Genomic DNA, 21,881 nt, shown 5'->3' with positions numbered 1-21,881 from the left:
GCCACCCCCCCAGTGCCATCGGTCCCAGCATGTGCCTCTCTGCTCACCTCTCCCTGGGACAAGGGACCCCGCTGGCTCCTGGCTGGCACGTGGCAGTGCTGGGACACCAGCCCCGCGGGCTGCCCTGGCCCTCCCCGAACACCAGCCTGGCTCAAACGGGCTGTGGAGACACAACTATTTTTTGCTTGATTTCCTCAGCCTGTGCACAAGGACATACCACACCACCGAAACACAAGGACCAGCTCACTCCTTGCCAGCCTTCACTTTGGGCTCCCCACCCTGGCTCAGGATGATGCTCCTGCCCCAGTTAACCAGGATTAACCAGGTGCAAGAAGAGCTGAATTGGACACCTGGACTCCCTGCTCTCCCCTCTGCTCCCGCCTGCCCTCGGCGGAGGGGTTGCAGGTTTCTGCTTCCTGGAGGGCATGGGGGAAAGCAAGCAGAGCTGGTGGTCTTGTTCCTTGGGCAGAAACCAAAACCAAAGGAGAAGCTTTGGGGGATTCCTGGAGAGGGACTTTGCAATCTCCACCCAAGGGGGCTTTGGGGGTGTCGCATCTCAAAGCCCAAAATGGGACTATAGTGCTGTAGGGCTGTGGTGCAGGGTGCTGAGCAGCGGGGGTGAGGCAGGGAGGGGAAGCATCACCCTTTGTCAAGGGTTCCTGAGCCAAGGTGGAGTTTGGGGGTGGGTGGGCACCCAAAGGGGTCTGTAAGGGGCTGGGTGAGGGAGTCAGTAAGGGGGTCAGTAGCGCTGTGACATGCTGGGCCATGGCAGGCAGCGGGCTGGGAAGCAGCGGTATGCTGCCTGTGTGGCTGCGTGCTGCTGCCCTTGGTGCCCGTCCTTCTCCTTTGTGGGAGAATTGGTGGCAGGGAGAGGACAGCGTCCCGGGCAGGAGGCCAGCCCCGCAGAGAGGCACATCAGTGCTCCCGGGAGGCCTCTCCATCTGCCTTCTGCCTGAAACACAAAACTATGAATCATCCCCGGTCCTGAAATAGATTCCTCTTTTTAAAAAAAAAAAAAAAGAGAAAAACATTTTAAAAAAAACTTAAAACTTGCTTTTTAATCCCTGCTGTGCTCCCTGCCCATGGCTCTGATCTAAACCAGTTTAACTTTGCTCAATCTTTAGTCTTCACTGGTGTCTTTGCTTCTGAGCAGACTCTTGCTCCAGCAAGGGCAAGAGGGACGCGCAGGAGGCAGCGGCTCGGTGGCACAGCCAGGCTGCCAGCGGCTTGGGAGGGGAGGGAATCTTTGTGAGGAAAACACACATTTCAGCCAATTTTCTGGCAGAGCCCTGGCCCCGGTCCAGCGGCAGGGAGAGTTTGCTGCCATTTATCAGGCGTTTTTATGGAGGGGGTGTTTGCCAAGCGCGGCCACGGGTAGGCTGGGAGCGGCGGAGGAGGCCCAGCGGCACAGAAGGGTCCTCAGGAAATGGCGAAGGGCAGGAAAACCCAGGGCTGGATGGAGGGGACGCCCGGGAGCTCCCGACCCGACTTGCTCGGGCTGACGGTGGCTGAAGCCGGCACCTTCCCACTCGCAGCCCTCATGGCCAGGGGCTGCGGGGAGCCGGGCCCCCCCCTACCCGCAGGGATCCCCCCGGGCTGCCCTCAGGGCTCCCGGTCCATCCTCGCCCGAGGCACGGCCTGCCCACACCGGGGCCTTCCACAGCCGCCGTGCCCTGCGGGGGGGGGAGGGAGGTGGGGCGGGCCCCCGGCCCGAGCCCCCGGCCGGTTCTGGGGGATGCGGGCCCTGGAGAGCCCCGGGGCCGGGATCGGGCCCAGCCGCGCTCAGGCGCTGTCGGTCTCCTAGCAACGCGGCCCGTGTTTGCCGGGGGCGTGGTTAGCGTCGGCGACGGTGACGCGTGACGCACTTCCGGTCGGTAAGAGGACGTGTCCCTGGCGCGCGCGGGCCGGAAGCGGACCGCGGTGGGAGCAGCCGCCATGGAGGAGGCCGCGGCGCACAACGGCAGCGCCGCTGGGGCCGGGGCCGGACCCCCCGCGGCCGCCCGGCCGCCCGCCACCCCCGAGGGCATGGCGCTGGCCTACGGCAGCCTCGTCCTCATGGCGCTGCTGCCCATCTTCTTCGGGGCGCTGCGCTCCGTCAGCTGCGCCAAGAGCAAGGTACCCCCGCGGCTCCGGGGCAGCCCGGCCTTCCCCCGCCGGGACAGCCGCCCCCTCTGCACCCGGGGGCGCCGGGCTGTTCAGGCCTCCCGTGCCCGGCAGCGGGGATTACCCCCGCCTCTGCCGGGAGACCCTCCGTGGGTTCTTAGGCCTCGCCCCCTTCCCCCCCCCCCCGGGGTCCCCCCGGGTGCCCCGTCCCACAGCTGCACGGCCCCCCCCGCCCCGGACCGCGCTGCCCTGTCCCGGGCCTGGAAAGGCAGAGACCTGTGCCCCGGTGGCAACGGAGGGTCCCAGGGAGAGCTCTGCCTTCCCCCGGGGTCTCCTCCAGCCCCGTCCTCACTGTCCCGATAAATTCAAGTGCTGCAAAACTCGTGACCCCCCCCCCGCACCCCCACAAGAGATGCTGTGTTGGGGGGCTCCTATGTGGCTTTGCTCCCCTGCCCCACAGCACTGGGGCTGGTCCCGGGGTGTTGTCGCGCTCTCCTGCCTGCACGCCCTGCCTGCATGCCCTGCCTGCACACCCTGTGCTGTCCCTGCAGCCCATCATGCTGCTTCCTGCATCTCCTACTTGGCCTCAGTAGGAGCTCGGACTTAAATTCCAACACTTCGGCTCCTGAAGCTCAGGAGAAGGGACTGTTTTACACAGTCTGATTTATGACTATTTTTTAAATCCCCTCGCCTGCCCTTAAGTCTTACATCAGGGGTTTCAGCTGATTTTAGTGGGGTTCCTGCAGCCCAGGCAAGCAGGGCCTGGCCATGGTTCTGGGAGGGATTTCTTTTTGCTCACACCGCAGGGAGCCAGTGGCTCTTTGGGCACTTACTTCTGTGCCGCTGAGTGCTGTGTGGCAGCAGCTGTGCCCGGGATAAGCTGTTGTTCCTTCGTAGGATTGCTTTGCATAAGGGCTTCCGCCAACGTGCACTCTCGTCTTGCGCTGGCCGCAGGTGTTTGCCTGCGTGAGATTAGATCTCCGAGCAGCAGCCAGCTGGGCAGGGGAGCAGGCAGCCCTCTGTCTCTCCTCTGAAAGCTAAAGGTCTCTCATGGGAAATGGCTTGAAAAGGGGGCTGGTTCAGCTGGTGCAAAGATGTCTCAGAAGGTGAAAGGGGTTTATAAATCTGGGGCTTTTGAGCATAAGGAGCATCCCAGGAGCAAGGTTTGGGATAGAAAGGTGATTGGAGAGAAATGTCATTCAGAGGGTGATCGACATATGGTGCGCACAGATGGGGAGGCTGATGGGGACAGCCGAGCATGAGCAGCAAGGGAGCCCAGCTCCCCTCTGGGCACGGGGAGAAAGGAGCAACACCACTACAGGGTTTGGGTTTTTTCCCTTTTCTGAGAGGAAAAAAGCAGTAAATTGTGGCAGCCCTTGGAAAGATGAGGGCAAGGTTTGCTTTTTCCATCTCAGGCTCTGCCTGTGACACAGCCCTACCTCTGGGAACGACTGGGGTGGGGGGTGGGGGCAGCAGGTGCCCTGCCCCTCTCAAAGCCACCGTGAACCCTTTATCATTGTGTCTGTTCACCTCCTGCTCAGGTACGAAGCCAGAGCAGGGCCTGATCCACTTCTGTCCTCTCTTTCCCTCCCCAGAACTCCTCGGAGATGCCAGAGACCATTACCAGCCGAGACGCTGCTCGTTTTCCCATCGTGGCCAGTTGCACCCTTCTGGGGCTCTACCTCTTCTTTAAAGTAAGTGAGCGACACGAGACGCCGGTGCCTGCCATCCTCCCTGCCTGTCAGGAGCTGCCAAAGTGGGACTGACTCGATTTTTAGTTTACCGTAGCTGGGGGCCCTTAGCATTGGGACAGAAAGTGTGCAAGGCTGCACAGCTTGAGCCCTTCAGTGTCACCACGCAGGAGGACATCACTTCTTGCCTGAATTGTCACAGTTTGGAGGAAATTGTAGCCTGTTTGTGCACAAGTTAGTTCTGGAGATCTGCCAAGGGGTGAGTTCACCCCTGAGCTCTGCCTGCCTCCGTGGGCCGACCTGACGTTGCATGGACTGAAACCAGAGGGTGCCGGGGACTGCTGAGTTGCAAATGCTGCTGTCTCTGCGTTGTGCTCCACGCTGCAGGCCTGGGGGATCGCTAGCTCATGGGTGAGCCCCTGTGTGTTCAGGTGAAGTCTTTAAGACACGCAGAGCCAACAAGCAGAGTTAGATGACCATTCTTGAGTCACAGATAGGAGATCCCAGCAGCAGGTGGTTCTGGCTGTGTGGAGAAGGGGTCTTGGCTTAAAGCACCTTTGGCTGCCCACACACGTCTGGTGTGCGGCTGAGCTCCTGGCAGGGCCTGACAAGCCGTGGGGCTGCCAGCACAGAGAGGGCCTCTCGGCACGGCAGCTTCCAGCCCCGCTGCCTGGGCTGCCTGCGAGGTGCTCCTGGCTGGCCAGGAGGTCAGGTTTAAGGTGCAAAGTTGGGAATATTGCAGTTTGCAGTCCCTTCTCCGCTGATCGCAGTTACAGTGCAGCAGCTGACTGATGCTGCGGGCTCCTACCCTGGCTCGAGGGGCCACACGGGCTGACAGCCGCACTGTGTAGGTCCTTACCCTGGCACGGCCCTGGGTGCTGGCCAGTGCTGCAGGTGCACTGGGAAGGCAAATGTGTGCTGCAGCCTGCGCAGTCACAGAGGTCAGCTCTGCAGCAGCAGGCAGGATCAGGCCTCTCTAAGCAATATGCCCTGCTGTCCCAGTGGTGAAGTTTAGCCTGTGTGCTCACTGGGGCTGCAGCTCCTCTTGTAGGTCAGGAGTAGTAAAGCCGAGCATCTGCTGAGCCTCTCCTGATGGTGGGCTACAGACTAGCTGCCAGATCCTGCCACCGGGCCCCTCTGGTGCTGAAAGGACCCCCTGCATCCTACCCCTTCCCTGTGACCCGTTTCTTGGGGTCCTCCTCCACCTCCTCAGGTGCCTTTTCTGCCTCTTGCTCCTGGCTGGGATGGAGACGTTGGGAAAAGAAGTACTGAACGTGCATCATGGCCTCGCTGAAGTTGCTGCAAGCTCTTCCTTTTGATATCTGCAACATGCCATGAGCTTTTGTATTCCAGCATCCCCCTTCCAGGAGAGCAGAGAGGACCCCAGGGTCCCCACATGCTGGCCCATAGGGGTGTGATTTAGCAGTAAGGCAGCCTGTGCATTGGAGGGCAGGAGTTCTAATAATACCCCATTTAATTAGGGCAGGGCGCTGCAGTAGTGAGGTGGGGATGCTGCTGCTCTTCTCTGCTGGGGCAGCCCCCAGGAGTGGCACGGTGCCTTGCTCCCTGCTCCAGCTTGCTCTACAGGGGATATGCAGGGGAAGCTCTGTCCTTTCTGCAGCACAGGAGTTATTTTTTGACCCGAGCAGCTCGTAGATGCACGACAACTCGCAGGCCCGTTGTGCTTGTTCTGTGAGTGCACGACTATTTCCAACGTATTTCCCATCAGTGGTGCAAGAATTTGGGTTATTCCAGCTATTCTTCTCATCTCCCTGGAGCACTGACACAGCAGTTGCCAATAGAAATGTGAAGTGCTATAGATGGGGAGGACACTGTGGTAACTAACCCCTCTCTGGATTTCTCTTGCAGATATTCTCTCAAGAGTACATCAATCTTCTGCTTTCCATGTATTTCTTCGTGCTGGGGATCCTAGCCCTGTCCCACACCATCAGGTATGGCAGAGGGAAGGGTGTTACTGGGGCAGGGGTGTCCGAGGCTGTCCACTCTGTGACGCAGTGGGGTATTGAGTTTACTTGGGGGTTTCTGGAGCACCATTGCCTTGCAGCAGAGCCAAGTCCCAGTTCTTAGGGTGTTGTCCCTTGATGGTGTGAAGGGCCCAGAGCATGCTGTGAACCCTTCCGTGTGGGGGAACCAAAGTCTCGGAGGTCCTGGTGATCCAGTACCCCATATAGCATCACTGGGAAGAGCTTGTGGAGGTGTGAGTGGCCACCATCATGGGACAAGGCCAGCTCGCCCGGAAGAGCTGCTGTGGCTTGGCACAGTCCTCGCTGCCCTGTGGAGGGAAGAGCTTCTCAGCACCCATGTTCCCCTTATTGGGACAGCTGAAACAGGCAGCTGGAGCTCACAATAACGTCCCCATCCTTTTGTGCTGATGCTTGGCGTGAGGTGTTGAAAGCTCAGGCTGTTTCAGTAACTGAAAAAGTAAAACTGGTTTCCTGTTTCCTGAGCTCTGGGGCATTGGGGACCAGATGCTTTCCCTAGACTGGCGCTGGGCAGGGGCTTTGCCTCCTCTCCCAGCTCTGTAGGAGAGCCGTTTGGTGGTGGCCCAGCCAGTTCTGGGTGCCCAGGGTGCTGCTGGGGAGCACAGGGCTCATGCTGGGATCTGGGGTGGGTCCTTCCTTCTCGCGGGCAATGCTCTGTGCCTCTTGCCCTTGAGCATTTTGGGGTGCTGTCACACATGGGCAGATCAGACCTCTGGGGAGGTCGAGGTCTCGTGTCTATGGCTTGGTGACTGAAGTTGGGGCTCCTGCCAGTCCTTGATGTGGCGAAACCTGGGGTTTCCCCATCTCGTGAGGGGGTGTGGGCCGACGTTCGTGCTGTGACGCTGTCACACAGAGGTGCTGGGCAGCGCATCCTGTGGGGTTTCTGCCGAACTGCCATTCTCTACACCTCTCGTTTCAGCCCCATGATGAACAGATTCTTCCCTGCAAATTTCCCCAACAAACAGTACCAGCTCCTCTTCACCCAGGGCTCCGGGGAGAGCAAGGAGGGTATGTTGGCTTGCTGGTCTCTCTGGGGGCCAGAATGTTTTCTGCCTTTACTGTTTTGTTTCTTGCTCACTTGGTGTTTTGACTTTCAGCCCATTGAAACAACCTTCTCAAAGACTGACCTCTTGCTCCCCACTGCGCTTCTGTAGGCAGTGGGCGCCCTGTGTGTCCCTGCAGAGCCGGGGCTGCCACGTGCATCTTCTTGCACCGGCTGGTGCTCTCCCTCTGTGCTGCCTCTGGCTGGCAGTGAAACCCCAGAAACAGATCCCGGAGCGCTATAGGAATGGAGCTGTGGCCGCTGTTGTTAAATGCACTGCCTTTATTTAAGCTTGGGTAGCACAGTACTGACTTTTTTGTGCTGCCTTAACTTATCTGATTCAAATCTTTGCACTGTTAGAAGATACTTTGGTAAGTATCCTGCCCAGTAGCTTTAGTGGTAAGGGAATACTTATTCTAGTGATACCACCAGGAGTTAACTGGTGCAGGAAGAGGGAGATCTGCCTCTCCGTGCCTTAGACAGTGCCTGAATCCAATTTCCTTATTGACAGAAGGATCGCAGATGCTGTCCATGTGGCAGAGTCTGGCTGAAGGTGAAGGTCCGGGCTTGCCAGGACCAGCTGCTCGTTTGCATGCAGTTTGCATGTGTTTACCGTGGGCACGGACACTTCTGTGGGTACAGTCCCCTCGTTTGGGACGTGAGCCCTGCAGTCCGTGTTGCTCCCCAGCTGAAAAGTCACTCATCTCTGCCCTGCGTGGGAAGGGGAGCTGCCCAGGCTGCCCACAAATCTGACTTCTCTGTTTTATTGCAGAAATAGTAAATTACGAGTTTGACACCAAGGATCTTGTATGCCTGGCCCTGAGCAGCGTTGTGGGGGTCTGGTACCTGCTGAGAAAGGTAAGTGAGCCGCAGCCCTGTTGCGGGATCAGGCTGGATCAGACCCAGGCCCCTTTCCACGCAAAACCTCTGCAGGCTGAGGCTGTGGCTCGGCACGTGCGGTGAGACCCAAATCTCCTTTTCCTGTTGTTCTCAGCACTGGATTGCCAACAATCTCTTTGGGCTGGCATTCTCCCTCAACGGGGTGGAGCTGCTGCATTTGAACAACGTCAGCACTGGCTGCATCTTGCTTGGGGGCCTCTTCATCTACGACGTCTTCTGGGTAAACGGGAGCATTCCCCGGGGCGGACGCGAGTTGCAGCCGTTGGCGGAAGGCATGTGCGTGGCGTTATGCCTCTTTGGAGGCAGCACGCTGGCTGGACACACATTTGCAGTCAGGATTTCCACTTTCTCAGCCCAAAGGGGTGTGGTGGGGATGACAACAGAATCAAACAGTGGCAGAACGTGGCTCAGCATATGGATTTTCTTTTAATCTCTGGCTTAGAGAGCCCAAGGCTGGCAGAGATCTCATCAGGACTGTTGTGGGGTACCTGAGTGCGTGGCATATCCAGTTCTGGTGACTGGTATTCCCCAGTAAGGTCTTCCCAATGCCTGACAGAACTGCTGGGTGGACTGGAGGACAAGGCTGCTCTGGGGTACACTGATCCTGCTTGTATGGGCTATGCCTCGGCTCTGTCATCTGCTGGCTTCGTTAGTGTCCTGTTGTGTTGCACAGAGGACCAAACACTGGAATGCCTCCAGTCTCTTTCCCTCAGCCAGTGCAGTGCCCTGACATCTTCATTTTGAGGTGTTCCTTATCTATCTGCAGTGGGCCTGGATGCACATTTCTCCTTGTAATGTCCGTATTCCTGCTGCCTCCACCTTCTGAATTACTGTGTTTCCAAATGTCTGAGAGCCTTGTATACCTTGAGGTCTGTCCAGCAGCTCTGCAGCTGCCTGAGTAATCCTTCCCTATTTAAGTCTGGCTACTGTGTTATTTTGTACTTGGCTGGTGCTACCCCTGTTTCATAGGCTCGTTAACAGTCTCAGCTCTGTGGTTCGTTACCCTGTGTGCCACTTCCTCTGCTGCTCTCAGCTGTAGAGGATTCAGCCTTCTGGCTTAGTGCACCCAGTGCCTTGTGCCCTGCTTGGGGTGTGAGTGTATTCCTGGTACTTCGCTGCTCTCCGCTTGCCTGCTGTCTCCCGCCCCAGCTTCCCCAGCAGGTCAGTGTGTTGCTGGAGCCTCACGGAAGGGGCGTATTGGAGACCCTCTTACTGTGCCCCTCTGCAGGGACTGGTTGCTTGGATCTTAGCATGGATTTAATCACAGTGAGATCCAAGGAGGGAGAACTGCTCAGTGGATCGATGATATTGCCCCCTGTGTAGTCTTGGGTTGAATTTGCATGTGATGCTTTTCCCTGGTCCCAGTGCGGAGTCCTGTTACTCCGTGGCGATGCCCAGAGCTTGCTGCACTTCATGGGAGTTAATCTGATGCCCAGTGCTTGCTTTAAGGTTTCTCTTTAATCGCTAGCTTGAGGATGTTGCTCACCTGGTGCTAACCAGCACCTGGTTTATGTGCCTGCTGCTGGTACAGCCAAGACTGGAGGCTCAGAGATGGAACAGAAATAAAGAGTGGTTGACCTGTGTGTTTACAGTCCACCCCCCAAACGATACCAGTATTTACAGCTGATAGTGCAGTACAAATAAATGACCTCAGAGCAAAATGCAGCTGATCTGACAATTGCTCTGGTCCCTGTTGGAAGCTTACGGGCAGCAGCCTGGCGCTGGCTGGGGCTGTCTGCTGGGAGCTCCTGCCCTCAGATAACATTCTGGACAGTGGTCAGGCTTTTCACTGAGTTGACTAATCAGAGCTGAACTGACCCACAGGGGTAGGTGCTGGGGATGGCCAGGTGGTAGGCAGCACCGTGACTCTGATGTGAGCGGTCTCACTGGCACTGCTGTGAAAGCAGGACGGCTGTGACGTGCTCACCTCCTCGAGTGCTGTCCTGCGCCTTCTCCCCTGAGTGGTGGGCTCACTTGCAGGACTCCTCTGCCCACAGTTTGGTGGCTCTTTGGCTGTTTTCTGCCACTGAGGCTGCTCCAAGCCCTGAGGTGAGGCTGTAGCTGAGTATGCGTGTGTCCCTGTGCAGCTGTGGTCACCCTGAACTCCTCTGTTTGCCCCTAGGTCTTTGGCACCAATGTGATGGTGACAGTTGCCAAATCATTTGAGGCCCCAATAAAACGTGAGTAGATCTTCCCCGTGTGCTGGAGGAGGGGCTGTCTATGTACTGTCCACCTTCTAGAGATGGCTCAGAAGGTGGGATGTGTGCAGGAAGGTTTCCTGCTAGAGACCCCTTAGATTAACCTGCAGGGAGCTGGGCCAGGTCTCTGGAGCAGAATGGTTTGGAGAGCCCTGAGCTGGCTGGGTTGGTCTGCACCCCCAGAGCGAGTAATTTCACCGGCTCGTAAAAAAAGAAAAAAAAAATCAAAACCTCCAAAAAAACCAGCAGGAGGGGTGAATTTCTGCTGTTGTGGAGCACGCAGTGATTTGGGTCCTGCAAGCTGGGGCTGAAGCCTTCACATGAGGCTGGCCCCAAGCCCCTCAGTTTCCAGTCCCCGAGTTGTCCCAGGAAGGAGAAGGGGGTGGGGGAGCTGCAGGAGAGGAGGGGCCGAGGGCAGGGACAGGGGCCTTGCCCTGCTCCAGTGCCTTTTCACCAGGCACAGTGGTGCTGAGTTCTGCTCGGCACAGACACTCCCCCCTCACTGTTCCTCTCTCTGCTCCTCGTAGTGGTTTTCCCTCAGGACCTGCTGGAGAAGGGGCTGGAGGCGGACAACTTTGCCATGCTGGGTCTGGGAGACATTGTCATTCCAGGTAAGGACAGAAGAGGGGGGACATGACCGGGGTCGCCTGTCTGGACGGGCTGCGAGGAGCTGAGCGGGTGCCTTGCTCTGCCTTTGGCCGTGCTGGAGCCCTGCAAGCCTCCTGCTGGGTCTAGGGGCTGCGTGGACTGGGGGTCTCCCCCCACCAAGTCCAAGTGCTGTCCCAGTGCATTGTGCCGCGAGAGGGCACTGTCAGCCCAGGCACAGCACCCGGAGCCGCTGCAGGTCCTGCCCTGCCTCCCTCAGCCTTCCCTGCAACCTCCATCCCCTCACTGTCCCCTTCTCCCCGCAGGGATTTTCATTGCCTTGCTGCTGCGGTTTGACATCAGGTGAGTGGGCGGCAGGGAAGGGGCTCTGGCAGGTTGGATCTTGCAACATATTTGAGCTGCTTTTGTAGAGGAAAAAGGGGAAGGGGAAATCAGGAGCGCAGTTGTGTGTTCCCCTCCGGGGCTTGGTGTGGGGACCCGGGAGAGGGGCTGGGACAGGGGTGGTGCAAGGGGAGGCTCTTGGAAGAGAAGATGTGAGCAGGGCTGGCTTTGTGGGTAAATCCTGAGCGCTGTTGAGTTGTTCGAGCTCACGGGTGTTGCTGTACACACAGCAGGGCAGGCAGCATGTAATGGCCCCACAGAGCCTCACTGGCTCCCTGGCACTGAAGAGAGGGCAGCTATGCTACGGCAGTGAGGGGAAACAGAAACAGTGTGGGAAAGAGCCGGGGGTGCTGGCACCTGGGAAGTGCTTGTGTGGATGCAAATCAGTGCCTGGCTGTGCTGACTGCCTCTGGGTTGCCATTAACGTTGGAGGAAGCCACTCCTTCCTACACAGGGAAGGTGCACCTACCGCCAGGGTGTAGCTTTCACCTGTTGCCCCATACCGAAAGTCTCCAGCTGGGGAGCTGCCGGGAATGGGACGCTTCGTGCGATGGTGGTGGTGTGGCCCCACTCCCGCTGCTCTTGCACAGACCCTCCAGTCTTTGCCAGCTCTTCCAGGTGTTTCCACCCACATCCTCCTGCACCTGCTGAGAATCCCAGTTCCCACAGCCTGCCCTGTGATAAAGCAGCACGTGCCGAGAGTGGGGTGCCAGGGACTGGCCATGCCTCCCCCAAGAAGGTGGGACCCTCTCCCTGGGTCCCAGCACCGATTCTTCCCCCCCAGTAGCCATCCAGCAGCAGAATCATGTGTCTCCTTCCCTTTCCCAGCCCCTCACCTGGGTGTCACCCCACCCAGTCCTGCACTGTTCCCATGGGACTGGGGGCTGTGCTGGTGGCAGTCTCTGTGCCAGCCCAAGAGCACAGGCAGAGCAGAGCTCCCAGCACAGTGGGAGATGTCTATGAGTGCTGGGCTGGCTCCGTTTCGGTCACTGGCATCCCAGACCCGAGGTCACTGGGCTCTGCTCCCTTTCCCTACAGCTTGAAGAAGAACACGCATACGTATTTCTACACCAGCTTTGTGGCCTACATCTTCGGGCTGGGCCTGACCATATTCATCATGCACATCTTCAAGCACGCCCAGGTGAGCTGTGCCGTGCTGCCTCCCGCAGATGCATGTCCCAAGCGGGACACGCCAGCTTGGCCACGAGGTTCCTGCATCATGCCAGCAAAAAGTGGATGCATTCCTTTTCTTGGCTTTGCTTTTCCAGTGCCTGCTTGTACCTTTCCCTGCCCAAAGCTTGTGTGCCTGGCTTGATCAGAGTCCTGTTTGGGGCAAGGCTGGTTCAGGCAGCTGCGTTTCCAACAACAGCACCTTGGCCGGGCTGCCCTGTTGTTTTGTGGCATTTTGCAACAATGCTGCCGCTGAAGGCTCTGGGAGCCCACACACCGTGGGTGCTGTTGCTGGTCTGCACGGGGCCCCTCGGTGTGTTCGTGGCCCACTGGGACCTCACGGTGAGGGTTTTGTGCTGCTGCAGCTGTAACTTAGCTCTTGAAGCCACTTTCTGGGGCATTAATCCTCTGCGCAGCACTGTGACAGACACCACGGGTGCAGAGGGGACAGGGCCAGCTCACCTTCTGCTTCGCTCGAGGGGCGATGTGTGGTTTGGTTTAATAGTTGTTTTTCATCCCAACAGCCTGCTCTTCTGTACCTAGTCCCTGCGTGCATCGGATTCCCACTTCTTGTGGCCTTGGCAAAGGGAGAAGTAACTGAAATGTTCAGGTGAGCGTCAGCTGGGGATGGAGCTGTTTTGCCCGTGGCGCTGGAGCGCATGAAGCGTGCAGATGTTCCCATGCCTAGGCACAGCTGGAGGGCCAGGTTCATCTGGGCATGCTCTGGGTGTGCGAGTGCACGTGCATGGGTGGAGCGGGTCTGTGTTTGTACACGCTGGCCCTGGCTCCAGCCACCTCCTCGTAGCCGGGTGGGAGCTTTGGTGCGGTACCAACATGCAGGCAGCATCTGGTATTGCTTTACACCCTGGTGACAAACTCTTCCCATGCGCTGGCAGGCAGGGGAGGGCGGGACCGCACACCTGGTGCTGAGATACTTGGTCATTGTGTCCCAGGGCCCGTGGGTGGGGGAGAACAGAGCCGGATCTGGCTGCAAGAGCAGCCAGGGCTGGTTCTAGCACATCCCAGCCTCCTTGCTCAGTAAAGCATCCTGGTTTGCAGCCGTCTTCCCTGCCCTGGGGACTCTAGGTGCAAAGGGGTCCATGCTGTGCTGTTGCGCTCCGGCCCATCATCCTGCCATGCTCCAGGCATTTGCCTGTTTGCTGCCAATGGGTAGCTTTGGTCTCCTGCCTGGACTGTCCCCTCTGAGCTTCATGGAGCATGGCCTGGCTCGCCTGGCAGCTGTTTCTCCACTGTGCTTGGCCGGTTGTACTTGAGGCTCAGTGGTGGTCCAGTGCAGTTGCTTGTTTGAGGATGGCTGAAGCAGAGGAGGGAAAGGAACATCCGTCCCAAAACAGGGCCGTGCACCCCCCAGCCTCCCTGTTCTGGGGGTGCCCCTGCCCGAGGGGGCCTGCCTGAGCCCCCAGCCTGCTCAGAGAGAATACAGCACCCCACTGGGGTGCAGCGGGGAGCCGCTGCCCTTGCCTCCTTCCCCTCCCCTGGGAGATGCAGGTATGCGTGTTCCCACCGGGCTGTCAGCTGGGCTGGCTCCCCAGCCCTGCCGCACCTGCCCGTCCTTTGATGTTTGCTTCTGACGATCGCTGCTGCAGGCACTGAGTGTCCTGGGATCGTCCTTCCTGTGCACCTGGGATCCTGCAGCCGCTCTCCCCAGTGCCGTGACTCACCAGCTGACAGCAGCAACACCTCCTGCGCCAGGAAACTGGGGAGAGATGAGCTGTGAGTCTGGCCCGCCTGGCAGCAAGGCGGCCAGGGACCCTGGCAGCTGGACACGGGGGGCTAATGCCCCCGCAGAGCATTAGCACAAGCTGCTCCAGCATCAAATCGCTGCCCACTGCTGTTTGCCAAGCACTGCCAGGGCAAGCGTGCAGGAGGCTGGGCGGTTGCGATTTTGATGGACCCTGGGGGTGGACTCCCCTGAAGTCACTCCACTTGCAGGCAGAGGAAGTGGGACCAGATGGGGCTTGTGCCTGGAGGGCAGTGGCTCCCACTGCAGGAATCCCACCAGGTGCAGCTCCCCTGCGTGGCTCCAGTGCACCCTGTTCCTCCCTGCGCTGGTGGCAGCCCGGAGCTGGCAGCTCCTCTGTGGTCTCTGCCAGCCAGCTGCCTGCACGCAGTGAGCTGCCTGCTCATGGTGTCTCGCAGGGGCCATCGGCTGCCCTGGGAGAAGGCAGTGAGGGTCTGATGCAGCGGCGAGTACGGGGAGTGTGGGAGTGGGCAGATCTGTGCTGCGGGCCTGGGGAAGGGGTGCCAATGGAGCAGAGGTGGGCGACATCAGAATCAGTTTTGAGGCTCTCAGCCTTGCTGAGCCTCTCTGGGCCGACAGATACTTTCGCTTTACCTCCGTCAGCTGTCAGCAGTGGGAAGCTCATCCTGCTGCTCACACGTGCTGCAGGCACGCTTGTCCTCGAGTGGCAGGAAAGGGCCTGATGCGTCGGTCCGCTGCCTGCACACCACCTGGGCCACTCTGCTGCCTTCCCAGTGCCCAGGCTTGTTCTCCCATGGGCTCCAGCTGCCTGGCTCTACCTGTGCCAGCGGGAGCTGCCTTCTCCCCAGGTCTCAGCCCTTCCTCTTCCATGCTGCAGCCCTGCCCTGGGGCCTGCAGGCAAGGGGAGTGCAGGCAGGAGCCTGTCAGCATGGCCCCAGGACCACCCCAGCCTGAGCTAGCAGGGGGACAGCAGGCTGCTTGCGCAGCGTGGTGGGTTTGCAGCAGTCTCACTCCAAAACTTCTGCTTTTTCTCTCTCTCCCTCCTTTTCCTTTCTGTCCTCATCTTCCCCCTGTCCCCTCCTGCTTCCTCTCTCTCCTGCAGCTATGAATCCTCTGCTGAAATCTTGCCACACACACCAAGACTTACCCACTTCCCCACCGTGTCCGGCTCGCCGGCCAGCCTTGCTGATTCCATGCAGCAGAAACTGTCCTGTCCCCGCCGACGCCGGCAGCAAAGCCCTAGTGCCATGTAGCAATCGCACGCGGTGCCCCTTCTCTGTCGCTCTGGCCAGGTAGGGGCTGGTCCTGGCTCTCCCTTTTCCTCAGACAGAGGCAGTAGCTGTCGCAGGCCAGCTTCTCTCCCTGTCTTTGAGGGGAGACTGTGGAGGAGGAGAGGATTTGACATCTCTGCCCTCGTCGTGTTTCCTGCTGGAAGGCAGCACTCCCGGCTTCCTTTGCAGGGCCCCGGGAATGGTGCTGGGGGAATTTGCAGCCAGAGGAGTGAGTCCCTGGGGGGGATCACTGCTGTTGGTCTTGCTGTGGCTCCCCCAGCCAACCAGTCCCACAGGCACCAGCGCTTGGCCCCTCGCATGGCAGCGGGGGGAAGCATGGTGCTATCCAGGATATCTGACGGTGCTCTCGGGAGTGAGGACAGACCCCCGGGCACACAGCTGGCCTGAGGGCTTGGCTGGGGGAAGCCCAAGCCCCTGGCTCTGTGCACCCCATCACTGGAGGTGTCCGGGGGGGGTGTTGCAGTGCTCATCTCCCTGCCTGGGCACTGCCTTGTTGGGTTTTCTATACTTGGGGGGCTGATGGCTGGAGCCCAGCCCCTCCTCAGCACAGCACGGCTGCTGTGGCAGGGCAGACCCTGAGCCTGTGGTCCCAGGCTCCGCTATCCCTGCCTGGCACAGGTCTCTCTCCCTAGAGAATGTCTGGCCCCACTCACTCCTCCCTCTTGTCCTTCTCGTCCCCAGCTACGAGGAGAGCTCAACCCCCAAGGAGGTGCCGGGGGCCTCCAAAGAAGAGACGACAGAAGCCGCCAAGAAGGAGAAGTGACCTTGCCCATGGGCCATCCCCGGCACTGCTGGGCTGGGGCCCTTCCAGACCCTCTGCAAGTGACAGACGACGAAACAATTGTGCAAGAGCATCGTGTTGTGTGTGTCGGAGCAGCCACCCAGGTGGGCTATCGATGTATGCCGCATAGCCACCCCCCCGCCGGCCCCCCGGGGCCGCACCGCCACCCCCCTGCCTGTTTATCTCCTACGGGGGTGCAAGGCAGGTGGGGGGCAAACCACAGGCCGGTTTTTAAATTTTGTATTGTGCATTTGCTTTCTCATATTAAACCATGTCGAAGGAAGGAGTGCTGGTCTGGCAGTGCTGGGGCCGTGCTGGCAGCCCTTGCCTCGGCTGCTGCTCCAGTCGTAGCCCCTGCTCGGCCGCCTGGCCAGCACCAGGATCGGCATCCTGGCTCACCGGCAGCCTTGTTCTCCCTGTGGGGCCCGTGGCTGTTGTCTGGCTGTTTCCAAGTGACCATCCCCTTCCCCCTCCCGTTCCTTTGGCGCTCGGCCTTCCCCTGGCCGGCCTCAGCCCAGATCCCCCTCTGCAACACCCAGATTTAGGGCTGCGGTCACTGACCCCCTGGCCTGTGCCCAGGTGGGTTCGAGCCAGGGTCTGGCCCTGGAGCGGGGTGGGTGAGTGGGGATCGGGGTGTTGGAACACAGCGGGATGGGGACGTGCTCTGCCTCAGCTGTGCAGGGGGGACTCAGCGAGCTGGGGCTGAGCCCCCACAGCCTGGAGCAGGCATGGGAGGAAAAGAGCTGGGTGACCCCAAATCCAGCCCCAGAGTGGGGTGAAGGCAGTGTGGGCTGTCCCCCCTCCTTGCCAACCTGCATCCCCTGCAGCCACAGTGGGCAGAGGGGCCAGAGCAGGCAGGGGCGCTGGAGTGGCTGCAGGCAGGGAAAGCTCCAGCAGCCGCCTCGGCTTTCATTGGGACTGGCTGCCTCGTGTCCCGCAGCACCAGCGGTGTCGTCCCTGCCTGCCTCTGGGGCAGGCGTGCAGAGAATCCTGCATCCCTCTGGCCATGCCCACTGCCAGAATAAACAGAAAGTGTTTGCCGGCTTGGCAGCCCCTCCACAAAAGCCGTATTGAACCATTATTCCCTGCGTCGGCTGCGAGCACTGAAAGTGGCGCCTCGCATTCTGCCATCTAATGACCCTTCACAGTCTCCTACAGATGTTTTCTATGACTTACAGCTCCTTTTCCAACAGCCCTGTCCGCAAAAACAAGAGGGGCCACTTTAATTCCAATTAAATACCTCCAGCTAAGCAAACAGTGTGCAGCAGGGTCCGGGCACGGCGCAGCCGCCAGGCCCGACCCACGGAGTCGCTGAGTCTAGACTCCAGATGTGATTTCACCAGCCTCCAGTGGAAAACGACGCTGGCTCTGCTGTGGGGCGCAGCACCCTGCCCCGAGCTGGGGCCCTGCTTGCAGCCATGGCGTGATGGCGCATGCCTCCTGGTGAGGGTCTGGCACCACATCTGCGAGGCGCCGCATCCTCCCTGGCTTCGGGTGGTGGGACCCTGATGCCACCGTGGCCTCGCTGCACCCATCCCCGTGCAGCCTCCCGAGCATGCAGGAGCAAGTTGGGGGTTGCACATGGCACCCCCAGCCTCGGCATCACCTTCCTGCCGCTCTGTGGAGCTCAGGGATGTTTGTGCCAGCTGTACGCGCAGCAGTGAGCCAGGAGCTTTCCCGGGGCTGCGGGGAGCGGAAGGCCTGGGGAGGGGAGAGCAGGGTTGCCCCTCACCCTGCCTGGCCGATAAGCTGGGGCTGGGCTGGAGGAAGGAAACGTGCCGGGCCATGCAAGGAGCCGCCAGCGGAGCCGGCGCCTCAGCGGCCCTGGGCTCGCTCGCCTGCTGCACCTGGGCCCTGCGGCACCTCCGCTCCCAGCACTGCTGCAGCCGTGCGGCTCCACTCTGTCTGGGCCGCTGCTGGGCCACCTTCCCCTCGCCACAGGGTCCCTCCGGCTCGGGGGGAGCTGCGGAAATAAGAATGCACCGGCTCTGGCAGGAAACCTCCATCCACAGAGCTTGGCTCAGCCGGAGCAGGAGCCGGAGTCACCATGCCCCACTGCTGGCAGCTCTGGGGTCTGGGGTGATCCCGCCTGCTCCCTGTGGCCCCTGGGGGCAGTGATGTAGGTGCCCGCTGGCAGGGGGAGCCCCTGGGCACCTTCCCCTTGTGCCAAGCTCCTGCCCGGGATTGCAGCAAGGCAGGATGGGCTGAGCTGGGGGTGCACAGGGAAGCACCCCTGGGTGCAAATGCCAGGCAGTGGGATGGTGGTTTCATGAGTGGGGAGTGTTGGTGCCTAGGGTGGGCAGGCAGGAGGGGACACCAGGGCTGCTTGTCCCCTGAGCCCTGCAGACCCTTCCCCCGCAGCTGGGAGTGCAGCTGCTGGGATGGATGACGGGTGCTGGGTGCTGCAGTCCCCAGTGTGGCACCTTGTACCCCACCATGCAGAGCTGGGGATGCCAGGCTGCGGTGGGGTGCTGGCAGTGGGAGCTGGGGTCCTGTGAGGTGGCGGGTGCTGGTGGTGGCGCCCAGCTGGCGGCTGCAAGCCGGGAGAGGAAGCAGTGGAGAGCAGCCCCAGCCCCGGCCGGCCGGCGAGGAGGGGCAGGAAGCTGGAATAAATCCCAGGAAGGGCTGCCTGGCTCCAGCTGGTCTGGGCTGCAGCGGATGGAGCTGGGGACGGGAAGGGAGAATGCGGGAGGGGAACGCACAGGGGTTTTCTCAGGCCTCGGCCCCTCTCCAGCTGGGCAGTGAGTGCCGGCGGCTCTGGCTCAGCACCATCCTGCAGGCATGGGGGGCTGGAGGCTCTGCACAGCCCTGGGGCAGAGGATTGTGTGTCCCCAGGGCCGATCTGCAGATGGCATGGGGTGAAGGGACCTGGATGGAGCCCAGCTCCCAGCCAGGGCAGGAGCAGCCCGGGTTTGGAGGTCCCATTCTCTGGGGGGGCACCCATGGTGTCTGTGCTTCCTTTCCCTCTTGCTCACAGCCCTGGAGCTCTGTGCACCCAAGAACAGGCCTGGGTGCTGCCAGGGCTGGGGTGCCGGCCAGCCCCCAGCCCCATCATCACCGCGGCACAGGCAGCCCCCGGTGGCCCCTCACTGGCCTGGCGTGGCCGTGCCCTGTGTGGTCCCGGCGGGGCGGGGGGTGGCCAGGGACTTTGATGTGCTCTGCTGCCGGGCAACCCCTGCTCTGCGCAAAGCAGCCGCCCCCCCGGCCGGGCTGAGCCCAGCCAGCGCCATATGGCCGAGGCCGCTGTTACCGCACTGCACGCCCCGTTCCCAGAATTGACATGGAAATGAAGCTATCTGTCTTGCCGGACGACACTGGCCACACTGGCCGGCATGCCACGCCAGGACTCAGCTGTGGCCAGGGCAGTGTCCTGGGGCCACACTGGCAGCCCTGACCCCAGCACCCCATCCCCAGCACCCCAACACACAGAGGGCTGGGGTGAGGGCATCCTGCAGCCGGGGACATCCCAGGGACCGGGGCTGCCGGCAGCCGGGGTGACCATGCCATGTGTGCCACGACACCCGCCACAGCAGCAAAGCCCGTCTTGGTCCCCACGCTGCCCAGGGTGGCCGGTAGTCGTGGCTGTGGGCAGGGCGCCCACCAGGGCACAGGGGCCGGCTCATCCCGGCCGCAGCGCATTGTTGGCGGCGCAGCTGGCGGTGCCCGGCCCGCCAGCGGCACTGAAAGGCATTCCTGCGCACAATGTCCCCGGCCTCCCCACCGCGGCCCGGCCGCCGCCGCCAGATGGGGGCTAATTAGCAGCTTTGAGAGCCGCGGTGGGAACCGGGCAGCACCAGGCCCTCCGCCGAGCCCTGAATGGAGGGGGCGACCCCAGAGCCATGCCCACCCTGGGAACCGCTGCTGCACCGGGATGGGGGACACAGGGAGGAGGGACAGAGGGAGGGACGGAGGGATGGACAGAGGGATGCAGCTCCCCCCCAGCCAGGCTGGGCAGGGTTAAAGTCCATCCATGCTCTCCAGGATTGCTGCCCCCCCAGAGGAGGAAGAGGAGGGGAGGCCTTTGGCTCCCCATATGCCTGGGGAGGCTGCAGCCACTCTGAGTACAGCCGAGCATGGGCACGCAGGGGTCTGGCCCCCAGCCCACCCCCCACAAGGGCAGGGCACTGTGGCCCGCTGCATCCGCACTGGGAACAGCCTGCGTGACACAGTCTACGGCCGGGAAGGGCACAAGGTGTCTGGGCTGTCCCCATGGCTGTGCCACCATGAAATGCCAACACAGCGGTGCCACCGCAGCACTGCAGCCCACCCTGGCAGCCTTGTCCCGTGAGTGAGCTGGGGGTAGCTGAGCACCGTGTGGTGCTGGGGTACACTGGAGCTGTGCTGTTGGGGTGTCCCGGTTCTGCCCCAGCTTTGTTCCTGGAGGAGCCCAGTGCAGCTTCCTGCTGTGGCCAACAATGCAGCAGCGCAGCTGGACCCCACAGCATGACCTCGCGGGGTACATGGGGGTGGCGTGGGCTGCTCTGGCATCCTGGCACACGCATCGGTGTGCAAGGTGGGGTGTACACGTGTGTGAGAGTGCACAGGCGTGCATGCATGTATCTGTATGTGCATTCCTTCATGCGTGCCTCTGTGTACGTGCATGTGTGTGTGCATGTGTTTGTGTGTGCGTGTACTTATGGATGCGTTTGTGCAAGTGTCTGCAACCACAGGTCTGTGTACCTGTGTGAATCTTCCTGTGCATGTGTGTTTGTGTATGCCCATACATCTGTGTGTGCATGCACCTATATGTGCACACATCCATGTGTCTGTACATGAGTGTGTGCAGTGACCTCACCCCCGCCCCTCCCGCTCGCTGCTGCACCATTTCGTGCTGTTGGGGGTGGGCTGGGGGTCCCTGTCAGCACTGCCCTGCGATGATGCTTCAGGTCCGGCGGGTCGGGGTGCTGCTCGGCCCCGCTGCTGGCCGGGCGCTGGCTGTGCCTCCTTTCAGGTGGGGGGTAACGAGCAGTAACGCTAATTACCGCCCAGATCGGAAGCTCAGGGCAGGGACCGGCTTTGGGCTCGGGAGGTGAAGCCGCACCGGCGGGACCTCCTCCCGCTCCCCCCTGCGCCGCGGCAGGACCCTGCTCGTAGCCCACGGCCCCGCGGTGCCCCACGCGAGCTGCAGCCAGCGCCCCCCTCCTGCCCTGCCCGCCCCCCCGGTGGGCCCAAGCCTGGAGACCCCCCCCCCGCCTCGGCAGCCGCCGCCGAGCGGCTCCGCGGAGGTTTCGGCCCCCGGTCTGGGGTGCGAGCGGGGAGATCCTGCGGCGAGGGAGACCGAACCGGGGGCGGGGGGCGCGGGGTACGGGCTGCCCCCGGTGGGAATGCCCGTACCCCCGTGTGCCCGTGGGGGTCCCGGTGCCCCCCGTGTCCCCGTGGGCTCGGGCCGAGCTGCAGGTGCCCCGCCCCGCCCCCGTCGCCATGGGCACCGCCCGCGAGGCGCCGCGCTGACAGCACGCGGGGTTTTATGAATGGGTGACGTCACGGCCCTGGCGTCTAACGGTCTGAGCCGCCGGGCAAGGCGGGGGGGCGGCGGGAGGCCCGGCGAGTGGAGGGGGGCTGGGCGCCTGGAGGAGCACCGCGAGGCCTGGAGGGAGGCAAGGGTAGCCCCGGGGGCGGAGGGGAAACGTGGGCTGCAGGGAGCCCGACACCGGGAACCCACGGGGCAATTACCCACGTTAATGGCGGGGAAGGTGTCGGGGCGGGCGGTGCGCGACGCTCCGCACCCCGGTAGCCCCCGCGCCCCCGGTAACCCCCGCGCCACAGCCCCAAGTCCCCGCCGCCCTCTCCCCGCCACTGCCCCTTTAAGGCGCTGCCCTTCGGGGAGGAATGAATGGAGTGGGCGGGGCCGTCCGCGCCCCTGCGGCGTCGCCATTGGTCGCGGCTCTCCCCGCGGCCCCGCCTCCCCGTCGTCGGCGCTCTATAATTGGCGCTGCGGGGCGCGCGCTGGGCTATCTGCCCGCCGGTTGCCGTTGCCGCCCGTCGCCCCTC

The 21,881-nt window shown here is 61.4% G+C and overlaps 1 protein-coding gene across 2 annotated transcripts; it reads left to right on the top strand.

Annotated features, from left to right (window-relative positions):
• Nucleotides 1-1,877: 1,877 nt before the first annotated feature.
• Nucleotides 1,878-16,173, top strand: HM13 (histocompatibility minor 13). 2 transcript variants are annotated; one of them, XM_054845227.1, is made up of 13 exons: nt 1,878-2,115; nt 3,699-3,797; nt 5,664-5,746; nt 6,717-6,805; nt 7,612-7,697; nt 7,834-7,959; nt 9,862-9,919; nt 10,465-10,548; nt 10,849-10,885; nt 11,963-12,065; nt 12,619-12,704; nt 14,920-15,109; nt 15,791-16,173. In XM_054845227.1, exons 1-12 carry the CDS (start codon nt 1,936-1,938, stop codon nt 15,068-15,070), a joined length of 1,182 nt encoding a protein of 393 aa, XP_054701202.1. In that variant the 5' UTR covers nt 1,878-1,935; the 3' UTR covers nt 15,071-15,109; nt 15,791-16,173. The 2 variants fall into 2 exon arrangements, with proteins under 2 accessions (XP_054701202.1, XP_054701203.1); XM_054845228.1 differs by lacking the exon at nt 14,920-15,109 and having other exon boundaries at nt 1,880-2,115.
• The last annotated feature ends 5,708 nt before the right edge of the window (nt 16,174-21,881 follow it).

Source organism: Grus americana, chromosome 17 (assembly GCF_028858705.1).
Source record: "Grus americana isolate bGruAme1 chromosome 17, bGruAme1.mat, whole genome shotgun sequence".
Classification (NCBI taxonomy): Eukaryota; Metazoa; Chordata; class Aves; order Gruiformes; family Gruidae; genus Grus; species Grus americana.
The sequence above is the reverse complement of the archived record's forward strand: the minus strand, read 5'-3'. Positions and strand labels throughout refer to the sequence as shown.